The 24622-nt window shown below is 36.1% G+C and overlaps 1 protein-coding gene across 2 annotated transcripts in view; it reads right to left on the bottom strand.

Annotated features, from left to right (window-relative positions):
* The window catches only part of FSTL5 (follistatin like 5), a 930240-nt gene that overhangs the window by 305593 nt on the left and 600025 nt on the right, over nucleotides 1–24622 (bottom strand). For both annotated transcript variants that reach the window (XM_024977492.2, NM_001206863.1), the window contains one exon: nucleotides 2983–3149. In XM_024977492.2, coding sequence (XP_024833260.1) covers nucleotides 2983–3149 — 167 coding nt within the window. The remainder of the gene's footprint in view (nucleotides 1–2982; nucleotides 3150–24622) is intronic.

Genomic DNA, 24622 nt, shown 5'->3' with positions numbered 1-24622 from the left:
GAATATGCAATGGGGAAGAACAGTCCCTTAAATAAATTGTGTTGGGAAGATTGGACAGCCATACACAAAAGATTGAAATTGGACCACTATCTTACATCATACATAAAAATAAATGCAAAATGGATTAAAGACTTGTATGTGATACCTGAAACCATAAAATCTTCTAGAAGGAAACATAGGTGCTAAGCTCCTTGTGTTTGAGCAAACTCCTGGAGATAGTGAAGGAAAGGGATGCCTGGCATGCTGCAGTCCATGGGGTCACAGACACAACTGAGTAACTGAACAACAACAGCAAAGCTCCTGGATATCACACTTCTTGTGGACTTTTGGGCTCTTAGCCAAAAAAACAATGGCAACCAAAGCAAAAACAAGCAAGTAGAGTGCATTAAATAAAATGCTTCTGGACAGCAAAGGATAAAAAACAAAAAACAAAAACAAAAACCTACTGAATGGGAGAAAATATTTGCTTGGTAAGGAGTTAATATCCAAAACATATCAATACCTCAAATACCTCAATAGCAAAACAGCCAACAATCCAATCAAAAACATAGGTAGAGAATCCAAATAGATATTTTTCCTAAGAAGAAATTCAGATTGACAACAGCCACATAAAAAGATGTTCAACATCACTATTAGAGAAATGCAAATCAAAACCACAGTAAGATATCACCTCACACCTGTTAGAATGACAGTTATCAAAACTACAAGTGCTAGAGAGGATGTGGAGAAAAGGGAAACCTTGTACACTGTTGGTAGAAATGTCAGTTGGTACAGCCATAATGGAAAACAGTATGGAGATTACTAATAAAATTAAAAATAAATCTACCATATAATCCAGGTATTCCACTTCTGTGTACTTAGCCCAAGAACATGAACACACTAATTCAAAAAGATATATGTGTTTCTATGTTTAATACAGCATTATTTACAACAATTAATATATGGAAGCAAATTACTGCCTATCCATGGATGAATGGATAACGATGTGATGCACATATATTTCTGTGTGTTTGTGCTCAGTTGCTCAGTTCTGTTCAGTTATTTGTGACTTGATGGACTGTAGCCCTACAGGCTCCTCTCTCCATGGGATCTTTTAGGCAAGAATACTTGAGTGAGTTGTCATTTCCTCCACTAGGCAATCGTCCCGACCCAGGGATTGAATGCATATCTCCTGTGTCTCCTGCATTGCAGGCAGATTTTTTACCTGCTGAGTGCTTCCCTCCAATGGCTTAGCAGTTTAAAAATACACCTGAGAAGCAGGGAACACGAGTTCAATCCCTGAGTCAGTACAATACACTGGAGGAGGGTATGGCAACCGACTCCAATATTCTTGCCAGAAAATACCATGGTCAGAGGAGCCTGGTGGGCTGTGGTCCATGAGGTCACAAAGAGTTGGATGCAACTGAGGAGAGCTCTTTTTCTCTCTCTCTTCCTCACACACACACACACACACACAAATATACACACAGCAAATACTACTCAGTCAAATAAAAAGAAGTAAATGTCATTTTCTATAGCAGACCAAAGGGTATTATGCTAAATGAAATAAATCAGACAATTTCACTTATATATGGCATATAAAAACAAAGCAAACATACAGCACAGAACTTGTATATACAGAGGACAGATGGGCAGTTACCAGATTGGAAAGGATAAAAGAGTTGGGGAAATGAATGAAGGGGGTCAATTATATGATGATGGATGGTAACTAGACTTATTATGGTAATCGCTTTATAATGTGTTCAAAGATTGATTGCTTTATGGTTTATGTCTGAAACAAATAAAATATTATATACCATTTTACCTCAGTTAAAAAAAAAAAAGCAAACCCAATAACGCATAACACAAACCTGAGATGATTTTGTCTAAGGCCATGCCTCTTAAAAATTTTTGAATGGTCCTGAGATTATGGCACAAAATGTCTTAGCATCTTTGCGAATTAAACATTATTCTCCATATAACATGAGGAAATTTCCCAGATATAAGCAAAGTTAGAAAAATTTTATCAAAATAAAAAATTATAAAATTGGAGGCATTTCTCTTTTGAAACTTTCAAAGACATTAAACAAGAATATTAGTAAAATGTAACAAATATGAGTGAATATTTTGCACCTATGATTCAGGGATTCTTTATGAAGTAGCAAAGAATAAGTGGATAGGTGATGGCTCTCTTAAGCGAGAGTAAAAAAGTAACTAAAATTTATACACAAATACATCACTAAGGAAAAGGATTGGCTCAACTTATTTCTGCAGACATCCCATAACATACAATTTTCACTTCTTTCCATCATCTAAGATGATGGTCACTTCTTCATGCTCATTTTCAACAGACAACATAGAAGGAAGAAATTAATTTCCTGTGGTTGTTTTGGTTTTGTCTCACAACTGGGGCTGTACCCTATTGAATTTAGATTCTGAATCTCTAGGTATAAACAGTGATGAAATATATTCCTTCATTCCAGGAAATAAGCCATTTATTTATTTTATTAATATGTGTTGTTCTAATACATTATGAAGTATTTGAAGCTAAAACTGCCTTTACCCACTTAACACTTCGTAAGCTACATGCTGTTGCAACTCTAATAGCTAGTATATAAAGACTGAAAGAAAAGTGCAAGTGTAGTCGCTCAGTCATGTCCGACTCTTCATCCATGGGATTTTTCAGGCAAGAGTACTGGAGTGGGTTACCATTTGATTAGTTGTTGGTAATTACAGAAATTCTTCGACCCAGAACTTTATGATTTAAGTTGAGGCAATTTCACCAACACAGTGGTATATAATGTGCTTACCATGCTTAAACAGGTGATTTGGATAATTTTAAATATTCCATAAATGCCTTCCAGACAGTAGAATGGATATGGCAGTGTAATAATTCTATTCAATTGTAATATCTGATTTCATTAAGCTCCTCAGACTTCACAAGGTCTAGACTATATCACACTAGATACACAAATTATACACAACCTCTGTTGATGTACTCACATTGATGTCTTCTAAATCTAAGTTGTTCAGAATAATATTGTTCCTCTTCCAAATGATGGGGGGTCTCAGTGCTCCCTGAATGGCGCAGCTCAGAACGGTACTCTGCCCCACCGTTGCTGCTGTGACGCTTAGTTTCTGATCTTCAGGCAGACTCAACTGGATAACCTCTGAAAAGATAAAGTGTCAGGAATGTTGAGGAGCATGTAGTTTTGTAAAGTTAATTAGTGTAAAGTTTCTGAATACAACTAATTAAAGCTTTTAAATTGTATAAAATGGAGAAAAGCTTGTGATGAAATGAGAAAAAGAGTAAATTGTTTCCAATAAAAGGTCAGAATGACATTTCAGTTTCATTGATTGACAGGCATCCTCATGAGGCACAGAACTATTAAACATGAAATGAATATCAGGAGTAGAGTTATAATAAGCCTGGCAGATTGCACCCAGAAGAGAGATAAATTATTTAACTGTCAAATCGACATGTAGTGTGTCACTGGCATTGAAATAAAAATGATGTTGTTTATTCACTGATAGATTTATATTGTGGGTGAGGTGAGATCATTGCTGGCTGGCTTCAGAGAACACTAGCATAGCTGAATGGATAAAATGCATCATTATGCTGGGAAACATAAATTGACTCTAAAGGAGTAAGATTTATTTGGGAAGTTGAAGGAGGGAAAACTGAAGTTCACCAACCAAACAACAATTTCCTAAAATTCTGTCAGCTGCCTCTATCACACAGTGTGAGTACAGTAAAGCCATTTCCTTATTCATCAAATTTACATATATTTTAAATAACCATAGAACATACTTCTAATTATAATGCTATAGCAGGAAATATAATTTGAATCTGAATCTGCTTTCCTGTCCTGATTCCAGACAATTCTTACCAATGTTGGGAATGAATTGTGTCATTCCCAGCATCACCTATTATCAGGAGAAATGCCTGGGATAATCCCACCTGTCTTTATCCATATAACAATTGCCCTTTAGTTTTCAAATGACATTCATCGGCACACTATCATTTCTATGCTATGATGGAGTCATGCATTTTGATTTTGCTCAGTCTCTTTCAGGAAAGAAAGAGCAAAATCACTATTCTCACTGAAATTTCTGTGGAAGTGGAGAGACTATAATTGTCTTTTTTTTCCTTTGTTGCTGTTGATGATTTTTTTTTATGATGGGGGAGTTGACTGTCAAAAGTGGTGGCTTTTAATTTGCAATCAATATTATCAGGTACAATCAGTGCTGTCTCTTCCCTTCCTTTTCACCACTTGAACTTTTTCTTTCTTTCTGAATCCTGTCTACCTCTTAAGGAGGAAGGTAAATGGTAATCAAATGACTTTTATAGAAAGAGCCTGACTGCCAATGCAGGAGACACAAGAGATGTGGGTTTTATCTCTGGGTCAGGAAGATTCCCTGGAGGAGGAAATGGCAACCCATTCCAGTACCTTGCCTGGAGAATCCCATGGACAGAGAAGCCTTGAGGGCTACAGTCCATGGGGTCACAGAGAGTCAGACAGGACAGAAGTGACTTAGCACACAGAGCGTATTCAACAAACAGTTCTTTGAATGTTTGGTACTATTAAAAATTGTAACATCAAAAATAGCACATATCTTTGTCTCAGAAGGCCAGTATTTAACATATTGTCCCCTACATGCACTTGTTAAGTGCTGTTATATAAGATCTTGTCTTTAAACCTGAAAGTCATAGTTATTTAAGCCCTCATTATTTTGTGTTGTAAAAGAATGGGGTAGGCAATCTTTTGAAATTGAAAAACCCTATCAGAAGAGACTCAATCGAATTTATTCTTTTGTTCATTACATCACTGAATGAAGTGAAAGCAATGAGGAACAAGTGTCTTGGCCAGTCATTTGTACTGACAATTTAATGTTCCTTAATGACATTTATCCATATTCACATTTTATTTCAATGTTCACTGAGTAATAAGACCGCAGGGAATATGTTCAATTATCTTTTCTCTAATATTCACTCTGTTGTACTTCTCTATAGATATATAATTATATAAAATCTCTAAAAGAAAATATATTTCACTAATTAGACACATGACATTTTCGATATTTGCAGATAGGATATCTTTATGTCTTTTTATTTATATTCCAAACTTAAAGGGAAGACAGAAAACTATAAAAGTAATAACATAATGTAAGGTACCACATAAGAATTATTAATAATTTTCATTAGCATTCCTGAATTTCAGTTTCTTGTTCCTCATAAAATCATGTACAAGATAATGAGACATCTGATTCTGAAAACAGCATGTTAACATTGGCTATTCTGACATTTAATAATAGAGTTGGTACTGAGTCACCTTGAAATACCTTCACTAAAGTTTTGCATCTGGTATTAGGTCTTAGGCCAGTCAAATAGTTGTGCTTTTTGTAGTTATAAATTACAATGCTAATTAGATAACATGAATATTTTAAAATAAATGCTGAGATTTGGCATAACATTATGTAGGACATCCTTTTAAAATGTAATTTTTTGAGAGCTTGCCTAATTAGAATTAAGAATTACTATTCACCCAGGGAATATTAACATGCACAGCAAAAACTTTTATGTTAATTTGGAGATTATGTTTTTAAATGATTTTTAAAATTATTTCAGTAATATGTGCTATTAACTAATATGTATATTAAAAAAACTTTAGACCTTTTTCCCTACAGGTTTCATGCTACACATTTCACCTTTTCCTTAATAATTATATAGAGCTACATGCACAAATATAATTATGTTTACAAGTTATTCTTCAAAATCAAGTAGTGCTTTCCTTAAGAAAATTCAGCTGTAAGATTTATTTTATTTACAAAATTTACATGTTCATCATTAATCATCTTTCTCTTAGTTATTACCAGACTAAGATTTAGTCTCAAAAAATCACAAATGTTAAATATTGTTATTCTTATATTCGAAGGTCTTTCAACACGCTTTCATGGTAAGTAAAAGGTTTATAAAATATGTCACATTCACATATTTCATAGAGAAATAATGCTTATACCTAGAAATACATTCACAACCTGAAACAATAGTTATGAAACTAATTATGTGAGTCAGTTTAAAGAGGTGAGATTGATTGTATCTGAGTGTTTGTGTGTATGTTAGTGATCACAGTTAGTTTAGAAATAAGAATTTCAAAGAGAAAATGTTGAAAATTTAATTCTATATCAGTTACAATTAATATACAACTTTGTAGATATACATCAATGATAACATTGTTTTCTGCATTCTGTCCACAAATATCTTCTGCTAGTTATGTACAGACGAGCAACTGCTCTGTGCAGTGCAGCATCTTTCATTTTAGTACTCTATCTCTTTAGCTCCAATGATGCACATTGGAAGGTCTTGTTTAAAATCGGGCATCACATGACAACAAGTCATTTAATGTCCTGACCAAAGGTAAAAGCACAGAGGTTAGATATAACAGATATTACTGAGCTTTTTGAATCATGTCAGTACTTTTTTTTGACCTATGAGCTTGGCCTCTTATTGGAAGCTGTCTGAAGAATTCAAAGAAGAAACCAGAGTCTACTTGTGATGTTTCCTTTGATCGCATATTATGAAGACTATTGATGCCATTTCCAGATCAGCTTCTTTTGTTTTCTTACTTGGAAAGGCTAAGAGGCAATAAAATAGTTTTTCTATGGATCTCTTTTTATACTTTCACAATTTGACTTAGAGGAGTATAGAGTGTTTGTTTTCGAAGGAATGAAAAGTTGAATTCTCCTCTAGCAGAACCTGAAGTTGGACAGACAAGAGTAGTTGAATACAACTTTAACCACTTTATTCCAATAACAACTAGTCGATAGGAATAGCAATAAGAACTATGGTAAAAATATTATGTAAATTTCAAGTAGTACAGAAATGGAAGAAAATATTTTGAATATTTGTGAAACACCAGTTTATAAAAGAAGATCATTTTAGTAACTGAAAATTGATTCTGTGTATCATAATTTATCATAAACAGAATTCTGTTCTTCTTAACACCTACATCTTTTCAAGTTCCTAAGGATATACTTATGTTGAATATCTTAATTGATTTAAATATTAGTCTCATAATTTGTTGAGCTGATCATGCTTATAATTTCTACTGTAGGAATGATACCTAGAAGATATTTTATCAGTGATATTTTCAAATAACATGTATTTTCCCTTCTCTCTTCCACTAATAGGAATTATTAATTAAAAGCAGATAATAATGTAAAAAAAAACACAATAAAAGACATTTAAGAAGTATAGAAGGAATGAATTAATTATTTTCGTAGTAAGAAAACCATAGTCAATGACAAGCTATTTAACTGGGAAATTATTGTGGCATTGTCTATTAAGAAATAAGTGATTTCCAAATAAATGTTAAGTCTGATCTAGGTTAGACATGTCAATATATGCATTAACTTATTATGAAAAAATGTTGAGTTTATGCTAATTGATTATCTATAAGCTATTATATACTTATATCACAATCTGTATTATTAAAAACAAAACAAAATGAATTTAAGAAAAGAATTAGAAACTTCTTCAATAGCAATGTATTAGACAATTTGGACAAACTCTTCCACTAAAGAAATAAAACAGCAGCAAATAAATAACCCTGAATTAAACACTGCTGCTGCTGCTAAGTCGCTTCAGTCGTGTCCAACTCTGTGCAACCCCATAGACAGCAGCCCATCAGGCTCCCCCGTCCCTGGGATTCTCCAGGCAAGAACACTGGAGTGGGTTGCCATTTCCTTCTCCAATGCATGAAAGTGGAAAGTGAAAGTGAAGTCGCTCAGCTGTGTCTGACTCTCAGCGACCCCATGGACTGCAGTCTAGCAGGCTCCTCGGTCCATGGGATTCTCCAGGCAAGAGTATTGGAGTGGGGTGCCATTGCCTTCTCCGTGAATTAAACACACATAATACATTTTAAAGAATATATGTGAGAGATAATTTTTTTTCTCATTCTTAACTAGGAGAGAAATAAGACATTGAGAAATTTCCCAGCATATGTCCTGAATGGTGTCACATTGCTTTGGGAATTTTTCTACCATAAGAAGGTGACAGAGCAGCCTAAATGCCCTATGTGGCTTCTCATAGCGAGAGGCATGGAATAGATGGGATAGGTAACATCTGCCTCTGTGACAAGAGTTTAAAGTGTCTCACTCTACTAGTGAATGTGTGAATTGCAGACTACTTTTGTCTAGGTGTTTCATAAAACAGTCTTCCTCTCCATATTAAGATAACATCATTCTAGTTTATCTATTATTGTAGAAATTTTAAATAAAATATCCATGAAACCATGAAGGATCATATGGCACACACACAAAAAAGACTACAGCATTATGAGAATAATTATGAAAATGAACAGCAAGATCAAACCAGTCAAACGTAAAGGAAATCAATCCTAAATATTCATTGGAAGGACTGAGGCTGAAGCTGAAACTCCAGTACTTCAGCCACCTGAAGTGAAGATCTGACTCATTGGAAAGACCCTGATGTTGGGAAAGATTGAGGGAAAGAGGAGAAGGGGATGACAGAGGATGAAATGGTTGGATGGCATCACTGACTCAATGGACATGAGTCAGAGCAAACTCTGGAAGATAGTGAAGAACAGGGAAGCCTGGCATGCTGCAGTTAGTGGGGTCACGAAGAGTCAGACATGACAGTAACTGAACAACAAGTTATGAGAATAAGGATAAATAAAATAACAACAGTAACAAACACACCAAGTTTGTAAAATTTAGGTTTATGAAAGCAAAATCAGCTTAGAAATTCTAAAAAATAACTTAAATATATAATCTACAAACATTATAAGTTGATTAAAGAGCCAAATATAAATTATATAAGTAGAAAATATTGCATTGGTGACAAAGGAATTGAATTCCAGAGAACTGAATTCCTTTTTTCTGAGAGAATTTTGTAAAGACCAAAATAAATGGAAATCTAAAGGTTCAAAGTCTTGTGAATATGGTGGATGAATCAGAACTTCCAGGGGAGCTGTAACAGTTTTTGCCTGGTCAACAAAGAAATATGCAGTCTTGCATTATCCTGATGGAAGATTATGTTTTCTGTTGACTATATTTTTCATCAAGTGCTGTTTTTAGTTGGTCTAACTGAGAAAAGTACTTGTTGGAACTAATCACTTGATTTTTCAGAAGGAGATTATAATAGAGGACTCCGTTTCAATCCCACCGTATACACAGCATCGGTTTATTTGAGTGAAGCTGGCCTTTGGTGTGGTTGTTGGTGGTTAATTTTGCTTGCCCCATGATCACTTCCATTCCACATTATGGTACAGTATCCACTTTTCATCACCCATTACAGTTTGTTTAAAAGACAGGATGTTTTCATTACTTTTAAGTAGAGAATGACCTGCAGAAATATGGACAAGAAGGCTGTTTTGCTGAACATATTTGGAAACTAAACATCAAAATGATAAACATAACCAAGCTGGTACATATTATTTTCGGCACGTGATGTGGATATTTTGAGTATGTTGGCTATTTCTCACATGGTATACTGTTTGTTCTCAATTAATGTCTTTATCTGATCACTATAAACTTCCTCTGACCTACCCAACCATGGAGCATCCTCCAGGGATAAATCTCCAGCATGAAACTTCTGAAGCCACTTTTGACATATCCGATCAGTAACAGCACCTTCTCATACACTGCATAATTTTCCTTTTAGCATTTCAATTGCATTTTTACCTTTCTTGAAATAATAAAGCATAATATGCTGACAATGTTGGATTTATTTCTTTCATCTTCAATATTAAAATGGCTACACAAAAATCTACCAGTTTTGATAAACTTTAAAGTACAGTTACAGACTTTATTTTTTGGGGCTCCAGAATCACTGCAGATGGTGACTGCAGCCATGAAATTAAAAGACGCTTGTTCCTTGGGAGAAAAATTATGACCAAACTAGACAGCATATTAAAAAGCAGAGACATTACTTTGCAGCAAATGTCCATCTAGTCAAAGCTATGGTTTTTCTAGTAGTCATATATGGATGTGAGAGTTGGATTATAAAGAAAGCTGAGCACCGAAGAAATGATGTTTTTGAACTGTGGTGTTGGAGAAGACTCTTAAGAGTCCCTTGGACTGCAAGGAGATCCAGCCAGTCAATTCTAAAGGAAATCAGTCCTGAATATTCATTTAAAGTACTGATACTGAAGCTGAAACTCCAATACTTTGTCCACCTGATGTGAAGAACTGACTCATTAGAAAAGACCCTGATAATGGGAAATATTGAAGGTGGGAGGAGAGGGGACGACAGAAGATGAGATGTTTGGATGGCATCACCGACTCAATGGATGTGAGTTTGAGTAAATTCAGGAGTTAGCTATGGACAGGGAGGCTTGGCGTGCTACAGTCCATGGGGTCGCAAAGAGTCAGACACAACTGAGCGACTGAACTGAACTGAATGTACATTGATATGATAATTGTCACAATACAATCAAACAAAATTGCTTTGAATGAAGTTAAAAAGACAAAGTGCTACTAGAGCCAGCTTATGGAAAAACAAAATGAAGTTTTTGGCCAACCCCAGAAAAAAAAACCTGAAATTAAGACTTAAATTGATGTCATTAAGAACAGATTATACCCGTAATAAAAAAATGTCATAAACTGAGAAAGAGCCTAAAAGAAATATTACAGAATTAAAAGCAGAAAATCAAAATTTGAGATATACACAAAACAGGTTTATGTGAAACCCAGAAGGAAGAAACAAAGGTAATTGGGTAGAAGCAGTATTTGAAGAAATAGTAGCTAAGAGATTTCTCTAAATATCGAGAATCTAATCTGTAGGTTTACGATCATCAAATGTCAAGCAAAGCAAATGTAACACTAGAATAATCCACACATAGACAGTAGTGAAATTGAAGAAAATAAATGACAAATCTAAAAATTAAGTAGATGAAAAAATACAGATTGACTTTGCAGTAAGGACAGTTAGGTAACTGATACCATGAGTGCAAATAGGAACAAGAAGCTACTAGGATTATATTTTATAAGTGATGAAACAAAGTAAAATCAATCTTAGAATTTTATACACACACATACAAATTAAAATAAATATGCTTTCAAAAATAGTAAGAAAATACATGTCTAATAACTTGTCTTAAGGTTAATTCTGAATGCATTTCTTTAGGCAAAGGAAAATGATTTTAGATGGAAGGTTAAAGACACAAAGAGGAAAAGAGAGAAAAGAAGGTGCTTAAATATGTATACAATTTTAAAACTTTGATAACTCAAAAGTGCATGATAATATAATTATACACATTTATAATAACAATAAATATATTTATAATAATATATAATGGAAATAAAATATTTTCAAAATCTTATGGTAGAGAACTATTCTTAAACAAGGAACAAAAAGTTACCTTTACAGAAATGATTTATATGTTTGATACATTATTGTTTAGATCATTTGCTTTTCAAAAGATTCTATTCAGTTCAGTTCAGTTCAGTCACGTCTGACTCTTTGCGACCCCATGGACTGCAGCACTCCAGGCCTCCCTGTCCATCACCAACTCCTGGAGTTGACTCAAACTCATGTCCATTGAGTCGGTGATGCCATCTGACAATCTCATCCTCTGTCATCCCCTTCTCCTTCTGCCTTCAAACATTCCCAGAATCAGGGTCTTTTCTAATGAGTCAGTTCTTTGCATCAGGTGGCCAAGAATTGGCATTTCAGCTTCAGTCCTTCCAATGAATATTCAGGACTGATTTCCTTTAGGATGGACTAGTTGGATCTCTTTGCTGTCCAAGGGATGCTCAAGAGTATTCTCCAACACCATAGTTCAAAAGCATCAATTCTTTGGCGCTCAGCTTTCTTTATAGTCCAACATTCACATCCGTACATGACTACTGGAAAAACCTTAGCCTTGACTAGATGGACCTTTGTTGGCAAAGTAATGTCTCTGCTATTTAATATGCTTTCCAGTTTGGTCATAGGTTTTCTTCCATGGAGCTCCTCTGTCCATGGGATTTTCCAGGCAATAGTACTGGAGTGGATTGTCATTTCCTTCTCCAGGGGATCTTCCTGACACAGGGATCGAACCTGGGTCTCCAACATTGTAGACAGACGCTTTACCATCTGAGCCACCAGGGAAGTCCTCCAAGGAGCAAGCGTCTTTTAATTTCCTGACTCCAGTCACTGTCTACAGTGAGTTTGGAGCCCAAGAAAATAAAGTCTGTCTGTCACTTTTTTCACTGTTTCCCCAACTATTTGCCATAAAATGATGAGACCAGATGCCATGATCTTAGTTTTCTGAATGTTGAGTTTTAAGCCAACTTTTTCACTCTCCTCTTTCACTTTCATCAAGAGGCTCTTTAGTTCTTCTTCTCTTTCTGACATAAGGAGGGTGTCATCTGCATATCTGAGGTTATTGATATTTCTCCTGGCAATCTTGATTCTAGCTTGTACTTCATCCAGCCCAGCATTTCTCATGATGTACTCTGCATATAAGTTAAATAAGCAGGGTGACCATATATAGCCTTAACATACTCCTTTCCCTATTTGGAACCAGTCTGTTGTTCCATGTCCAATTCTAACTGTTGCTTCCTGACCCTCACAAAGGTTTCTGAAGACACTATTAATGGACCAAAAATGCAAGCCACAAAGCAGGAAAAGATACTTTCCATGTACAAAGCTAGCAAAGTTATTATACGTAGGATTAATAGATTCTGAAAATTGATAAGAAAAAGCTCCAAAGAACTACCTACAAGAGACTCAAAGAAAAGCTTTATGAATGAGTTAATCCATGGCTAAGAAAAATCTTAAAAAGTGTTCAAAATATACAAATAATCAGTGAGATACAAATTTAAGCCAAATCTTTCAGATTGGTATGGATCACTAAGTCTAATGTCAAGAAGAATTTGAAGAAACATGAATTGTTACATAACTTGAAGAATAATTTCACATAAAACTTTCTTTCTGCATTGGTAAATGAAGCTCAGCTAGAGAAACTTTCCCTGCCAGCTCATGTTTCCAAGGACTCCGCTATCTATATGCCTTGTGGAAGCCTATAGTATGACACAAAGACGGCAGAATATTCAAGTGTTATAAAGACAATGCAGAGGAAGCAATAGATATGTACTCAAGGTATCTTTAATATACTGAACAGAGGAAAAAAGTAGAGAGGTCTGAATGTGGAAAAATGAATCTGATAAGGAATAGGAAAAAGAAATCCCAAGTTTATCCTCAGGAAAAGAAGCCACTAGTGAAGAAGCTTCTGAGACTTTAGTGAGAATAGAATTATTTCTTCCATAAGTTCTGAAAGAAAGAAGAAGGACTTATAATCACAAACATAAATAAAAGTATTTTGTAGTTAAAGCCAAAGGTCATTTTTTTCTGTGTCATTGGTGGGATTTAAAAGCTATGGGAAAATATTTTTAAAAAGACTTTTCCATAAAAGATTTTTCTATAAAACAATGAAGCAAAAATGTTTGTGTTCAAAAGTAGAATTTCATTCTTATTCATTTTATAACTAGTCATAAGGAAAATATATTATTATAGACAGGACTGTATTTTGACAATACTTCAGGCAGTTTTACATGTTCACAATAGGCAGTCTCATTTTCCTTTTTATTTATTCATGATTTTGATATTCCTTTTGTGGTCTTACAAATATAATACAATTACCATTCAACTTCTCTGTTCCATTTTATTTAATTTCTTTCTTTCAAATAAATTATATATAGTTGAATTTTAAACTGAAGAATAAGACCATTCATTCAATGATATTTATGACACTAATGGCTTGAAAAATAATTCTTTATGAAGAATAGTCTTTGATTGAAACCTGATGTAACAAAAATTGTATCCAACAGAGAATTTGGTTAGACACCCAAAGTAGTCAAGTTAATTTCAACTTTATGGTTTGGAAAAATTGGAGTGCATACAACTGGATAATTTTATCATGATAACTATATAGTCTGGGATAATAGAGTACTGATATTTCAAGGTATATCTACCAAGTTTAGTGTTTCCCAACAAGAGAGTCATTTCTTGTAAGACTAAAATAAAAGGAAACAATTGTCAACAAGGCTTCCCTGATAGCTTAGTTGGTAAAAAATCTTCCTGCAATGCAGGAGACCTGGGTTCAATTCCTAGGTCAGGAAGATGTGCTGAAGAAGGGATAGGCTACGCACTCCTGTATTCTTGGGTTTCCCTTGTGGCTTAGCTGGAAAGGCTACCCACTCCAGTATTCTGGCCCAGAGAACTCCATGGACTGCATAGCCCATGGAATTGCAAAGAGGTGGACACGACTGAGCGACTTTTACTTACTCATTACCTAACATTTGTCAAGACATTGTTCTAAGTAGTTGATTTATTTAATCTTCATATCTATGAGTAGATATTTAGTGATCCTAACATTTTTTTCTAATTGAAAGTGAAGTTGCTCAGTCTTGTCTGACTCTTTGCAACTCCATGGACTGTAGCCTACTAGGTTCCTCCATCCATGGGCTTTTCCGGGCAAGAACACTGAAGTGGTTGCCATTTCTTTCTCCAGGAGATCTTCCCAACCCAGGGATTGAACTCAGGTCTTCCACATTGTAGGCAGACGCTTTACCATCTGAGCCACCAGGCAAGTCAGGAAGAATTAAATAATTGAAGTTTCACCAGACATCTTGCGATCAGACAGGAACTTTTCCAAATGCAATAAGGACACAAAAAGAGGAGTTTAGTTTCATGAACACAATTGGTAGAAGAAAAAAAACACCCTATCTTTGGATATTCTGTAAAGCTGTTGTCTTAAAAAGATACATACTGACAAAGGAACCTTCATAGCACGGGGAATGAAGGCATGAACTATATTACCAGCAAGATTCAGATCTGAGACGTGGCTTGTTGGTTTACCTGGTTTGATTTCAAATGCACACTATAGAGAAGATTCTTCACAAGTGATTTAAACTCTCTCTCTTTTTTTTTTTTTTTTCATTTTTATGAAAAGACGGTACCTAACTCTTAGAAATATTGTGAAGATAAGATATGATGCTTTAAAATACTTATGACTACACCTGCAGAAGGCAATGGCACTCCACTCCAGTACTCTTTCCTGGAAAATCCCATGGACGGAGGAGCCTGGTAGGCTGCAGTCCATGGGGTCGTGAAGAGTCAGACATGACTGAGTGACTTCATTTTCACTTTTCACTTTCATGCATTGGAGAAGGAAATGGCAGCCCACTCCATTGTTCTTGCCTGGAGATTCCCAGGGATGGGGGAGCCTGGTGGGCTGCTGTCTATGGGGTCGCACAGAGTCGGACATGACTGAAGCAACTTAGCAGCAGCAGCAGCATGACTACACCTGACCTTTAGTAAATTCTCCATAAGCTGCAGATGTTGTTACTAGTGAATTGCTATTGAAGTGCCTGTATGTTAAGATAGGCACCATTTCACTCAGTTTATAAATATACATTATGATTACTTTGAGAAAGGTATTGCTTATATAAAATCACATGGGTTTAGTTTTCATAGATATTATTCAAGCATGAGAGAAAAAAATATGTCTCATGACCCATCAGGCTTTACATTCACCTACAAACTAAGTGCCCTTGTGGTTGAACTTAAATATATGTATGTTAAAAAAAGAGGCTATGACATTGGAAAGCAGTATGAAGATTCCTTAAAAAAACAAAAAAAAATGCAGTTGTCATATGACTGCAATCCCACCCTTGGGCATATATCTGGAGGAAAAAATATGGTCAAAAGGATACATGTATCCCAATGTTTGTTGCAGCATTGTTTATGATAGCCAAGACAAGGAAACAGACTAAACCCCCACTGACATATGAATAGAAAAAGATGTTGTACATACATATAATGGACTACTCAGCCATTAAAAAGAATGAAATGATGCCATTTGCGGCACATGGATGGGCCTAGAGATAGTCATACTGAGTGAAATCAGACAGAGAAAGACAAATATCATATGATATCACTTACATGTGAAATCTAAAAAAGTTGATACAAATGAACTTATTTGCAAAACATAGACTCACAGGCTTATAGAATGAATTTATTGTTACCAGGAGTTTGAGATTTACATGTTGTCTCACTGATCCTGCTCACAGCGTCAATTGTCTTGCTGTTCACCCTGTCCACACTGTTCACTGAGCCCAGGGTAGGCAAGGTGCAAGCTAAGAGATTGTAAAGAGACTCTAGGAGCCATAGTAACTGTGGACATGTTTATTCTCTCCTGGCCGATGCAACAGCTGTAGCAGCAGCCATAGCATAACCTAACACAACACAATCTTTCCCCTAGCTGACAGAGAAGCCATAACAGTATTCTCTCTTGGTTGATGAAGCAGCTATAGCAGTTGACATGCTACAATCTCTCCTCATGGCTGACCCAATGGACACAGCCATGATGAAGCAGTAACGCTGCCACTTGTTAGGTGGAGCTTATATTTCCCTGTAGCACAAAGTAGCTTGTGACCAAGCAAGTACTGCTTGGTGTGCATGCACGGTGCTATAAGTGATCTCAGCTGTTACACAATCATTTACAAAAAGTGGGGCAAGAGAGCCTGATAATGCCATCTTGGCTAATATGCTCTTTCCCCACACATGTACACATTGTTATATTTAAAATGGATTGCCAACAAAGACCTACAATATGGCACATGGAACTCTGCTCAATGTTATATAACGACCTAAATGGGAAAATTGGAGAAGACAATGGCACCCCACTCCAGTACTCTTGCCTGGAAAATCCCATGGATGGAGGAGACTGGTAGGCTGCAGTCCATGGGGTCGTAAAGAGTCGGACACAACTGAGCGACTTCACTTTCACTTTTCACTTTCATGCATTGGAGAAGGAAATGGCAACCCACTCCAGCGTTCTTGCCTGGAGAATCCCAGGGACGGGAGAGCGTGGTGGGCTGCTGTCTATGGGGTCGCACAGAGTAGGACATGACTGAAGCAACTTAGCAGCAGCAGCAGCAGCAAATGGGAAAATAATTTAAAAAATAATACACACATGTACACAGCTTCCCAGGTGGTGGTGGTGCTGCTGCTGCTGCTAAGTTGTGTCAGTCGTGTCCAACTCTGTGAGATCCCATAGACGGCAGCCCACAGGGCTCCCCCGTCCCTGGGATTCTCCAGGCAAGAACACTGGAATGGGTTGCCATTTCCTTCTCCAATGCATGAAAGTGAAAAGTGAAAATGAAGTCACTCAGTCCTGTCCGACTCTTAGCGACCTCATGGACTGCAGCCTACCAAGCTCCTCCGTTGATGGGATTTTCCAGGCAAGAGTACTGGAGTGGGGTGCCATTGGTGCTAATGGTAAAGAACTTGCCTACCAATACAGGAGACATAAGAGACGCGGGTTTGATCCTTGGGTTGGGAAGGAATAGCAAACCACTCCAGTATTCTTGCCTGGAAAATGGGCAGAGCAGCCTGGCAGTCTACAGTCCATGTGGTTGTAAGGAGTCAGACACGAATTAAGTGACTTAGCAGGCACACATGCACATGTATAACTGAATCACATTGTTGTACAACTGAAACTACCACAACATTGTTAACTACTCCAAGATAAACGAAAAAGTTTAAAAAAAGGCTTGGAACATAATGATAATCATTTTTCTATTTCTAAAAAGTTGTGAAAAATATCAGTGAAATGTTGAAGTAATCAAGTATCTTTTTCCTTGTACAATTTATTGGTATAAACATCATACATGATTTGAGAAAATGTTATATTATGATCTAAAGGCCTAAATGCATAAAATACTGAATCATCTTGCTAGCTGTAGTAATTTATATAAAGTATATGATAATTTATAGATGGAATTCAGTGTAGTAATCTGGGATGAGAAATTGCATAGAAGTACTTCTTGTACAGTCCTACATGAGGAGTTTGCTGTGAACACTCATCCGTCAGTCAAGGTAAAGCAATCACCTAATCAATACCCATTTCCTGTATGTTAACTGTGTGCTCAGTGGCCTGTTAAAAGCTAGTCCAGATACAAGGAAAGAAAGTTAACCTGTGTTCATTCCTTCAGTTTATCTCTGGGAAACCCTAGGATGTTAATGCAAGAGTCAATCAAACAACACATTATTTGCTCTGTCTTTAATAAATTGAAAAAAATTCACCATTTTTAAAGATACAGTCAGGCATACAGAGCTAAATGAATGAACTATTCATTCCACACAGATAAAGAGAATTTGAACATTTCCCACTGGAAAAAGACTTTAGTATTGTTTGCCTAATTAAAACAATTTAGGTGAGAGAGATTGCTGTTAGTCATAATGCACTGCTATTATTGATAAAACTGAAAATGGGATCCAGAGCATTTGCCTTCACTATGAAATTTTACTGCGTTACAGTCTCTCTAAGATGTTAGAGCAAATGGATGTGAAGAATGGGGAATTGAACACTGGCTGTGCATTTTGGCAGCTCTTCAACAGCATCAGAAGACTGGGCTTCAGCTATGCAAATCCAGAAACAAATTTAAACAATTCATCCAGAATTAATTAGGCCATCGGGGATTGACTAAGCTAATCAAAACCACAGGATACTTTTGTTTATCCTGAAATACCAATTTATTCATTTACAATTGGGAAAGCATCAGGTTTAGTAAGTAGTGTCAGCTGTGAGCCTGGGAATCTCCCTTGAAATGCACAGGTCAAAAGCGTCTCAAGATTGATGAATAGAAAATTACAAAAAAGGGAGCTGGCTATTCTCAATCCAGTCAAGCACTAATCAGCTAATGAATTGCCCTTTTCAACTCCAAAGACATTTATGTCTAGAGACCCTTTCTTTTTCTTGTCACTTTCGTGTTTATTGGCAAATTCTTAGTTCTTGTCCTTTTTTTTTTTTTTTTAACACCATGGCTATCACCGTGTGTTTGCAACTAGAGCATTAACTCAGATAGGCTATGAAAGAATTTATTATTAGAGCCATCTTCATATCAGCAAATGCTCCCATTATTTGTGGGCTTAGCAACTACACACATAGACCAAATCTGACCCACCACCTGCTTTTATAAAGTTGCATTAGATCACAATCATATCTATTCATTACTGTCTATGCTATTATTGTCTACGGCTGATTTTAGCTATATAGGCAGAGTTGAGCAGTTGCTATAGAAAACTTATGGTATGCAAAGTCTAAAATATTTACACTGCCCCTTCATAGGAAGTTACCTAGTAAACAGAAACACTGCTTTGCTAGTTTACTTTCCTTCAACATGCTTTAGTTATTTAAGTGTCATCCCTTGGATTCTGCTCATTCTCTAGGTCAGACCAATAATGAGAACTGAAATATTGCCTGTCATATCAATAAACAAAGAATGTTGCAGCCATGAAGCCATTACATCCGGGCTGCCCTGACAGTAAAGCCCTGAGAAAGCTCAAAATGGAGACAAACAGGCTACCCACTGCCAAGACCACCTAGCAGTGAGCCGCTGTAGCCATCACCAAGGGTGTACCTGAGGAAACGCAGGATGAAAACACAGAATACTGGCCCCAGAGAGCTGAGGTGCATATCAAAGGAATGATTTCAACGAGCCCAGACTCTTGTATCTTCCCATACAGAGAAAAGCACTGAATACCTTAAATTGATATATCTGGTTTTCTTTTATTCAGTCAGTTCAGTTGAGTTCAGTTGCTCAGTCATTTCTGACACTTTGTGACCCCATGGACTATAGCATGCCAGGCCTCCCCGTCCATCACCAACTCCCAGAGTTTACTCAAACTCATGTCCATTGAGTCAGTGATGGCATCCAACCATCTCATCTTCTGTTGTCAACTTCTCTTCCTGCTTTCGATCTTTCCCAGCATCAGGGTCTTTTCTAATGAGTAAGTTCTTCAAATCATTGGAGTTTTAGCTTCAGCATCAGTCCTTCCAATGAATATTCAGGACTGATTTCCTTTAGGATGGACTGGTTGGATCTCCTTGCAGTCCAAGGGACCCTACAGTCTTCTCCAACACCACAGTTTAAAAACATCAATTCTTTGGTGCTCAGCTTTCTTTATAATCCAACTCTCACGTCCATACACGACTACTGGAAAAACCATAGCTTTGACTAGATGGACCTTTGTTGGCAAAGTAATGTCTCTGTTTTTTAATACGCTGTCTAGGTTGGTCATAACTTTTCTTCCAAGGAGCAAGCGTATTTTAATTTCATGGCTGCAGTCACCATCTGCAGTGGTTCTTAGCCCAAGAAAATAAAGTCTGTCAACTGTTTCCCCATCTATTTGCTGTGAAGTGATTGGACCAGATGCCATGATCTTCATTTTCTGAATGTTGAGCTTTAAGCCAACTTTTTCAGTCTGCTCTTTCACTTTTATCAAGAAGCTCTTTAGTTCTTCTTCACTTTCTGTCCTAAGGGTGGTGTTATCTGCATATTGAGGTTATTAATATTTCTCCCGGCAATCTTGATTGGGAGCGTATGCTTCATCCAGGCTAGCATTTCTCATGATGTACTCTGCATATAAGTTAGATAAGCAGGGTGACAATATACAGCCTTGATGTCCTCCTTTCCCTATTTGGAGCCAGTCTGTTGTTCCATGTCCAGTTCTAACTGTTGCTTCCTAACCTGCATACAGATTTCTCAAGAGGCAGGCCAGGTGGTCTTGTAGTCCCATTTCTTTAAGAATTTTCCAGAGTTTGTTGTGGTCCATACAGTCAAAGGCTTTGGCATAGTCAATAAAGCAGAGTAGATTTTTTCTGGAACTCTCTTGCTTTTTTGACTATTTTATTTTTATTCTTTTATTTAATTTTTATTCTTTATAAATAGTAATCTTTTGTAAGCCCTGAGCATTACAAGGGAGACTACCTGTTTTTTATTGCAAATGCTTCTATATATCCTGGCTCCTTCCTCTTGCCTTTTTGGAGCAGTCTTTCAGCATTTTTTGAGATGGTATCTCCTGGGCTTGAAGTCTTAAAATGTCCACTGAATAAAGCATAACTCTCAACTTCTACGTTGTGCATTTTTTAGTTCAATCGACACTAAGCATAAACTAATTACACAAAGGATATGTGAAAATTCTGCCCATTTATGCATAGGTGAGTTTGTAAACCTCCAATCTCTGAGTCCTCTGTAAATAACAAAAGAATAAATTTTTATTAAAACTACAACAGTTGTGACTTTGAGAATTCAGTGCAAAATGTAAATGTTAGTTAAATTTCTCTTATCCAAATGCAATTTCTTAGTCCCTGATGGTGGCATCCTACTGGGTCTATATTCTCCAAGTTTATCATGTAGAACAGTGATCATTTCTCCCCTAATCTTCCAAACAAAATACTAATTCTCTGGGCACAATTCTCAGCCAGAAATGCCATCTGATTTTGGCATGTAAGTCATTCACAGTACTAGTCTGTGAACAAGCTTGATTACCAAGAGAATATTTACATTTTAATAAGAAATGTTTTAATTCCAATGTGTCTTTAACCAAAAAGATGCTTAACAGAAATGCTTTAAGAAGGAATCAACTCTGCTACCACTTTCTTTCTAAGAAATCAGAGGAACCTAGATCTGTCGAGGCCTGCCTTCATGCTTTTCTCAGTTTGACTAAACCATTAAACAACAACAACAACAAAAAATCCATCTGGATTATAAGCCTCTGATGTCCCTGTCTTAGAAAAATTGTAATTATAAATGCTTTCTCTGCCCCTTTGAGATGTAACCTTCTCCAAGCTTGTTCTGGGTTTTATAACCTATGAGTGTCTTTCTCAAGGTCCTAGGAGGTTCCCTTTGATCCTAGGAGGTTCCCCTTGATCCTAGGAGGTTCCCTTTGATAATCAAGGAAGATAGTACCCTGATTTCAGTATCTGTGAGAATGTAATAGTTTAAATCCAATATGTGCCAATTAGTAGACACACATGTCCGAATCTAGTTCAGTGGAGTTAAGTTCAATCTCTCCTGCTCTTGTCACAGTCTTCATAAAGTCTTCCTTGTCTTTGTAACTCGTCTGGTGTAGTTTTTCATTAACAATCAAAAATCAGATTCCTTCATCTAAAAAATTGCTAATATTTTCTCACTTTTGCTCTGTCTCATTCATGTTTGAATTTACAAAATATTAATGAAAGGATGGGTAACATTTATTTATGATCTATTGATATAATTCTAGAGAGGACTAGGACTGAAAAAAAAAAAACAAAGATTTTCTTGGTTTATTTGTACCTCTCCCAAAATAAAAACTCATAAATTTAAAAATCTTTGTAAACCTATGATTGTTGACATACAATAATAGTTCCTTATCACTTGCAAAGCTTGGAATGGCTTTTCTCTGTATATGAATGTAGTTTTAATTACTTTAAATATGTATGTCTCAGGATTTTCTAGCCATAATTTAAAATAATATTACTACCTTGAAATTACAAATCCCATGTAAATGCAGTACAAGTGGAAGCTCTTTGGTAAATTAAATACCTAAGAACTCACATCTAGGGTCATTTATCTTCATCATCAAAACAAAGAAGTGATGTGACCAATTTTACAATGAACTAGATAACTGTGTGTGAATGCTCTATATATTGATTGCTAAAATTAGTGTGCTAGATTTAAATTATACAATTTGAAAATGCATTTATACAAATTAGAACTTGTATGACTTTAATTGAAATTCTAAATGTGTAGATCTCAGAACTGCCAAAGCACACTTGATTATTTGAGAAAAGAAGTACTGTGCAATAAATATCAGAATCTACATTTTGAAGCTTTTTTCATGCAAAAACCTCAGTTTTTTTGTGTCAATTCAACAATGTTTCTTAATTTTGTGAAGACTTAACTGGCTACTATATCTTTATCCTGCTCATCTGAAAAATTTTTTTTAAATAGTACTGACTAGAAATATTAAATACAATTATTTTTGAAAGAAACTTTGAAGCAAACCTGAAAGGGTTTTTAGTGACCCTTAAATAATAACAGTCTAAACTATAGCATTGTATGAAATACAAGTAAAACAGGTATTTCCTGGTTAAGTAAATAAAAAAGGGAATCAAACCCATATACTGATAAATTCCAGCATCTGAAATATCCCTATTTTTATATTTAGTTTGAACTTTGTATTATTAATTTTATGTTGTTAAGTGTTATTATTCTGGAATAAAATAAATACTTTTTATCAGATGACATTTGTTTATATGTCTAAATTATTATTTTGAGAATATATTTTTATGCTTGTTTTAAATTCATGAAGAAATGATTTATAACCAGTTTTGCTTATATATTAACAGGTGGGAAAAAATAGAAATGAAGAAAATAAAAAGAAAAGAGTTGGTATGGCTGATTTAATGGAAGAAATGTACAGAATAAATGACACCAAATAAAAGATACTAACACCAGACAATAATACTATACACACAATTACAGCATGGGCTTCCCTGGTTGTTGAGATGGTAAAGAATTTACCTGCAATGCAGGAGACCCAGGTTTGAGTCCTGGGTTGGGAAGATTCTCTGGAGAGGTGTATAGCCACCCACTCCAATATTCTTGCTTGGAAAATTCCATGGACAGAGGAGCCTGGTGGGCTATAGTCCATGGGTTTTCAAAGAGTTGGACACTGCTAAATGAATAACACTTTCACTTTCAACCCTGCTGAACATAGGTGTGAAAGCCCTCAAAAAATATAGAGAATCTGATACCAAAATACATTAAAAGGAAGGATCAGACACCATGATCAAGAGAGATTTATCCCAAAGATTCAAGAACGGTTCAACAGTCAATTCAAGAGTGGTTTAACAGTGTTATTAACAAACTATTAAGTAAAATAACAAAATAAAGAGTAAAAATCATATAATCACCTCAGTAGATACAGGAAAAGTGTTTGACAAAAATTCAAACTTACTCTCAACAAAGTGAGAACATACTTTCTCAACAAAGTATGTGTCGAGGGCACATACCTCGACATAATAAAGATCATATATGAAAAGCCTACATCATACTCCATGGTAAAAAGCTGAAAGATTTTCCTTAAAGATCAGGAACAAGACAAGGATGTCCACTATTGCCTCTTTCATTCAACATGGTTGTGGAAGTCCTAGGCAGAGCAGTCAGGAAAGAAAATAAACATAAGAAAAGACTCTGATGCTGGGAGGGATTGGGGGCAGGAGGAAAAGGGGACGACAGAGGATGATATGGCTGGATGGCATCACCGACTGGATGGACGTGAGTCTGAGTGAACTCCGGGAGTTGGTGATGGACAGGGAGGCCTGGCGTGCTGCGATTCATGGGGTTGTAGCGTCAGACACAACTGAGTGACTGAACTGAACTGAACTGAATACAATTTAGAAATAAGTAAGAAAAACTGTCACTATTTTTATATGACATAATATTACATGTGGGCTTCCCTGGTAGTTTAGCTGATAAAAAATCCACCTGCAATATAGGAAACCTGGGTTCAATTCCTGGGTTGGGAAGATCTACTGGAGAAGGGAAAGACTACACACTTCAGTATTCTTGGGTTTCTCTGCTGGCTCAGTTGGTAAAGAATTCACCCGCAATATGGGAGACCTTGGTTCAATCCCGAGGCTGGGAAGATCCCCTAGAGAAGGGAACCCACTCCAGTATTCTGGCCTGCAGAATTCTATGGACTGTATAGTCCATGGAGTTGCAAAGAGTCAGGCATGACTGAGCTACTTTCACTTTTCACTAATATTACGTGGACAAAATGCTGATAACGCCACTAAAAAAT

The sequence above is a fragment of the Bos taurus genome, chromosome 17 (assembly GCF_002263795.3).
Source record: "Bos taurus isolate L1 Dominette 01449 registration number 42190680 breed Hereford chromosome 17, ARS-UCD2.0, whole genome shotgun sequence".
NCBI lineage: Eukaryota > Metazoa > Chordata > Mammalia > Artiodactyla > Bovidae > Bos > Bos taurus.
This window is presented reverse-complemented; position numbering and strand designations above follow the sequence as displayed.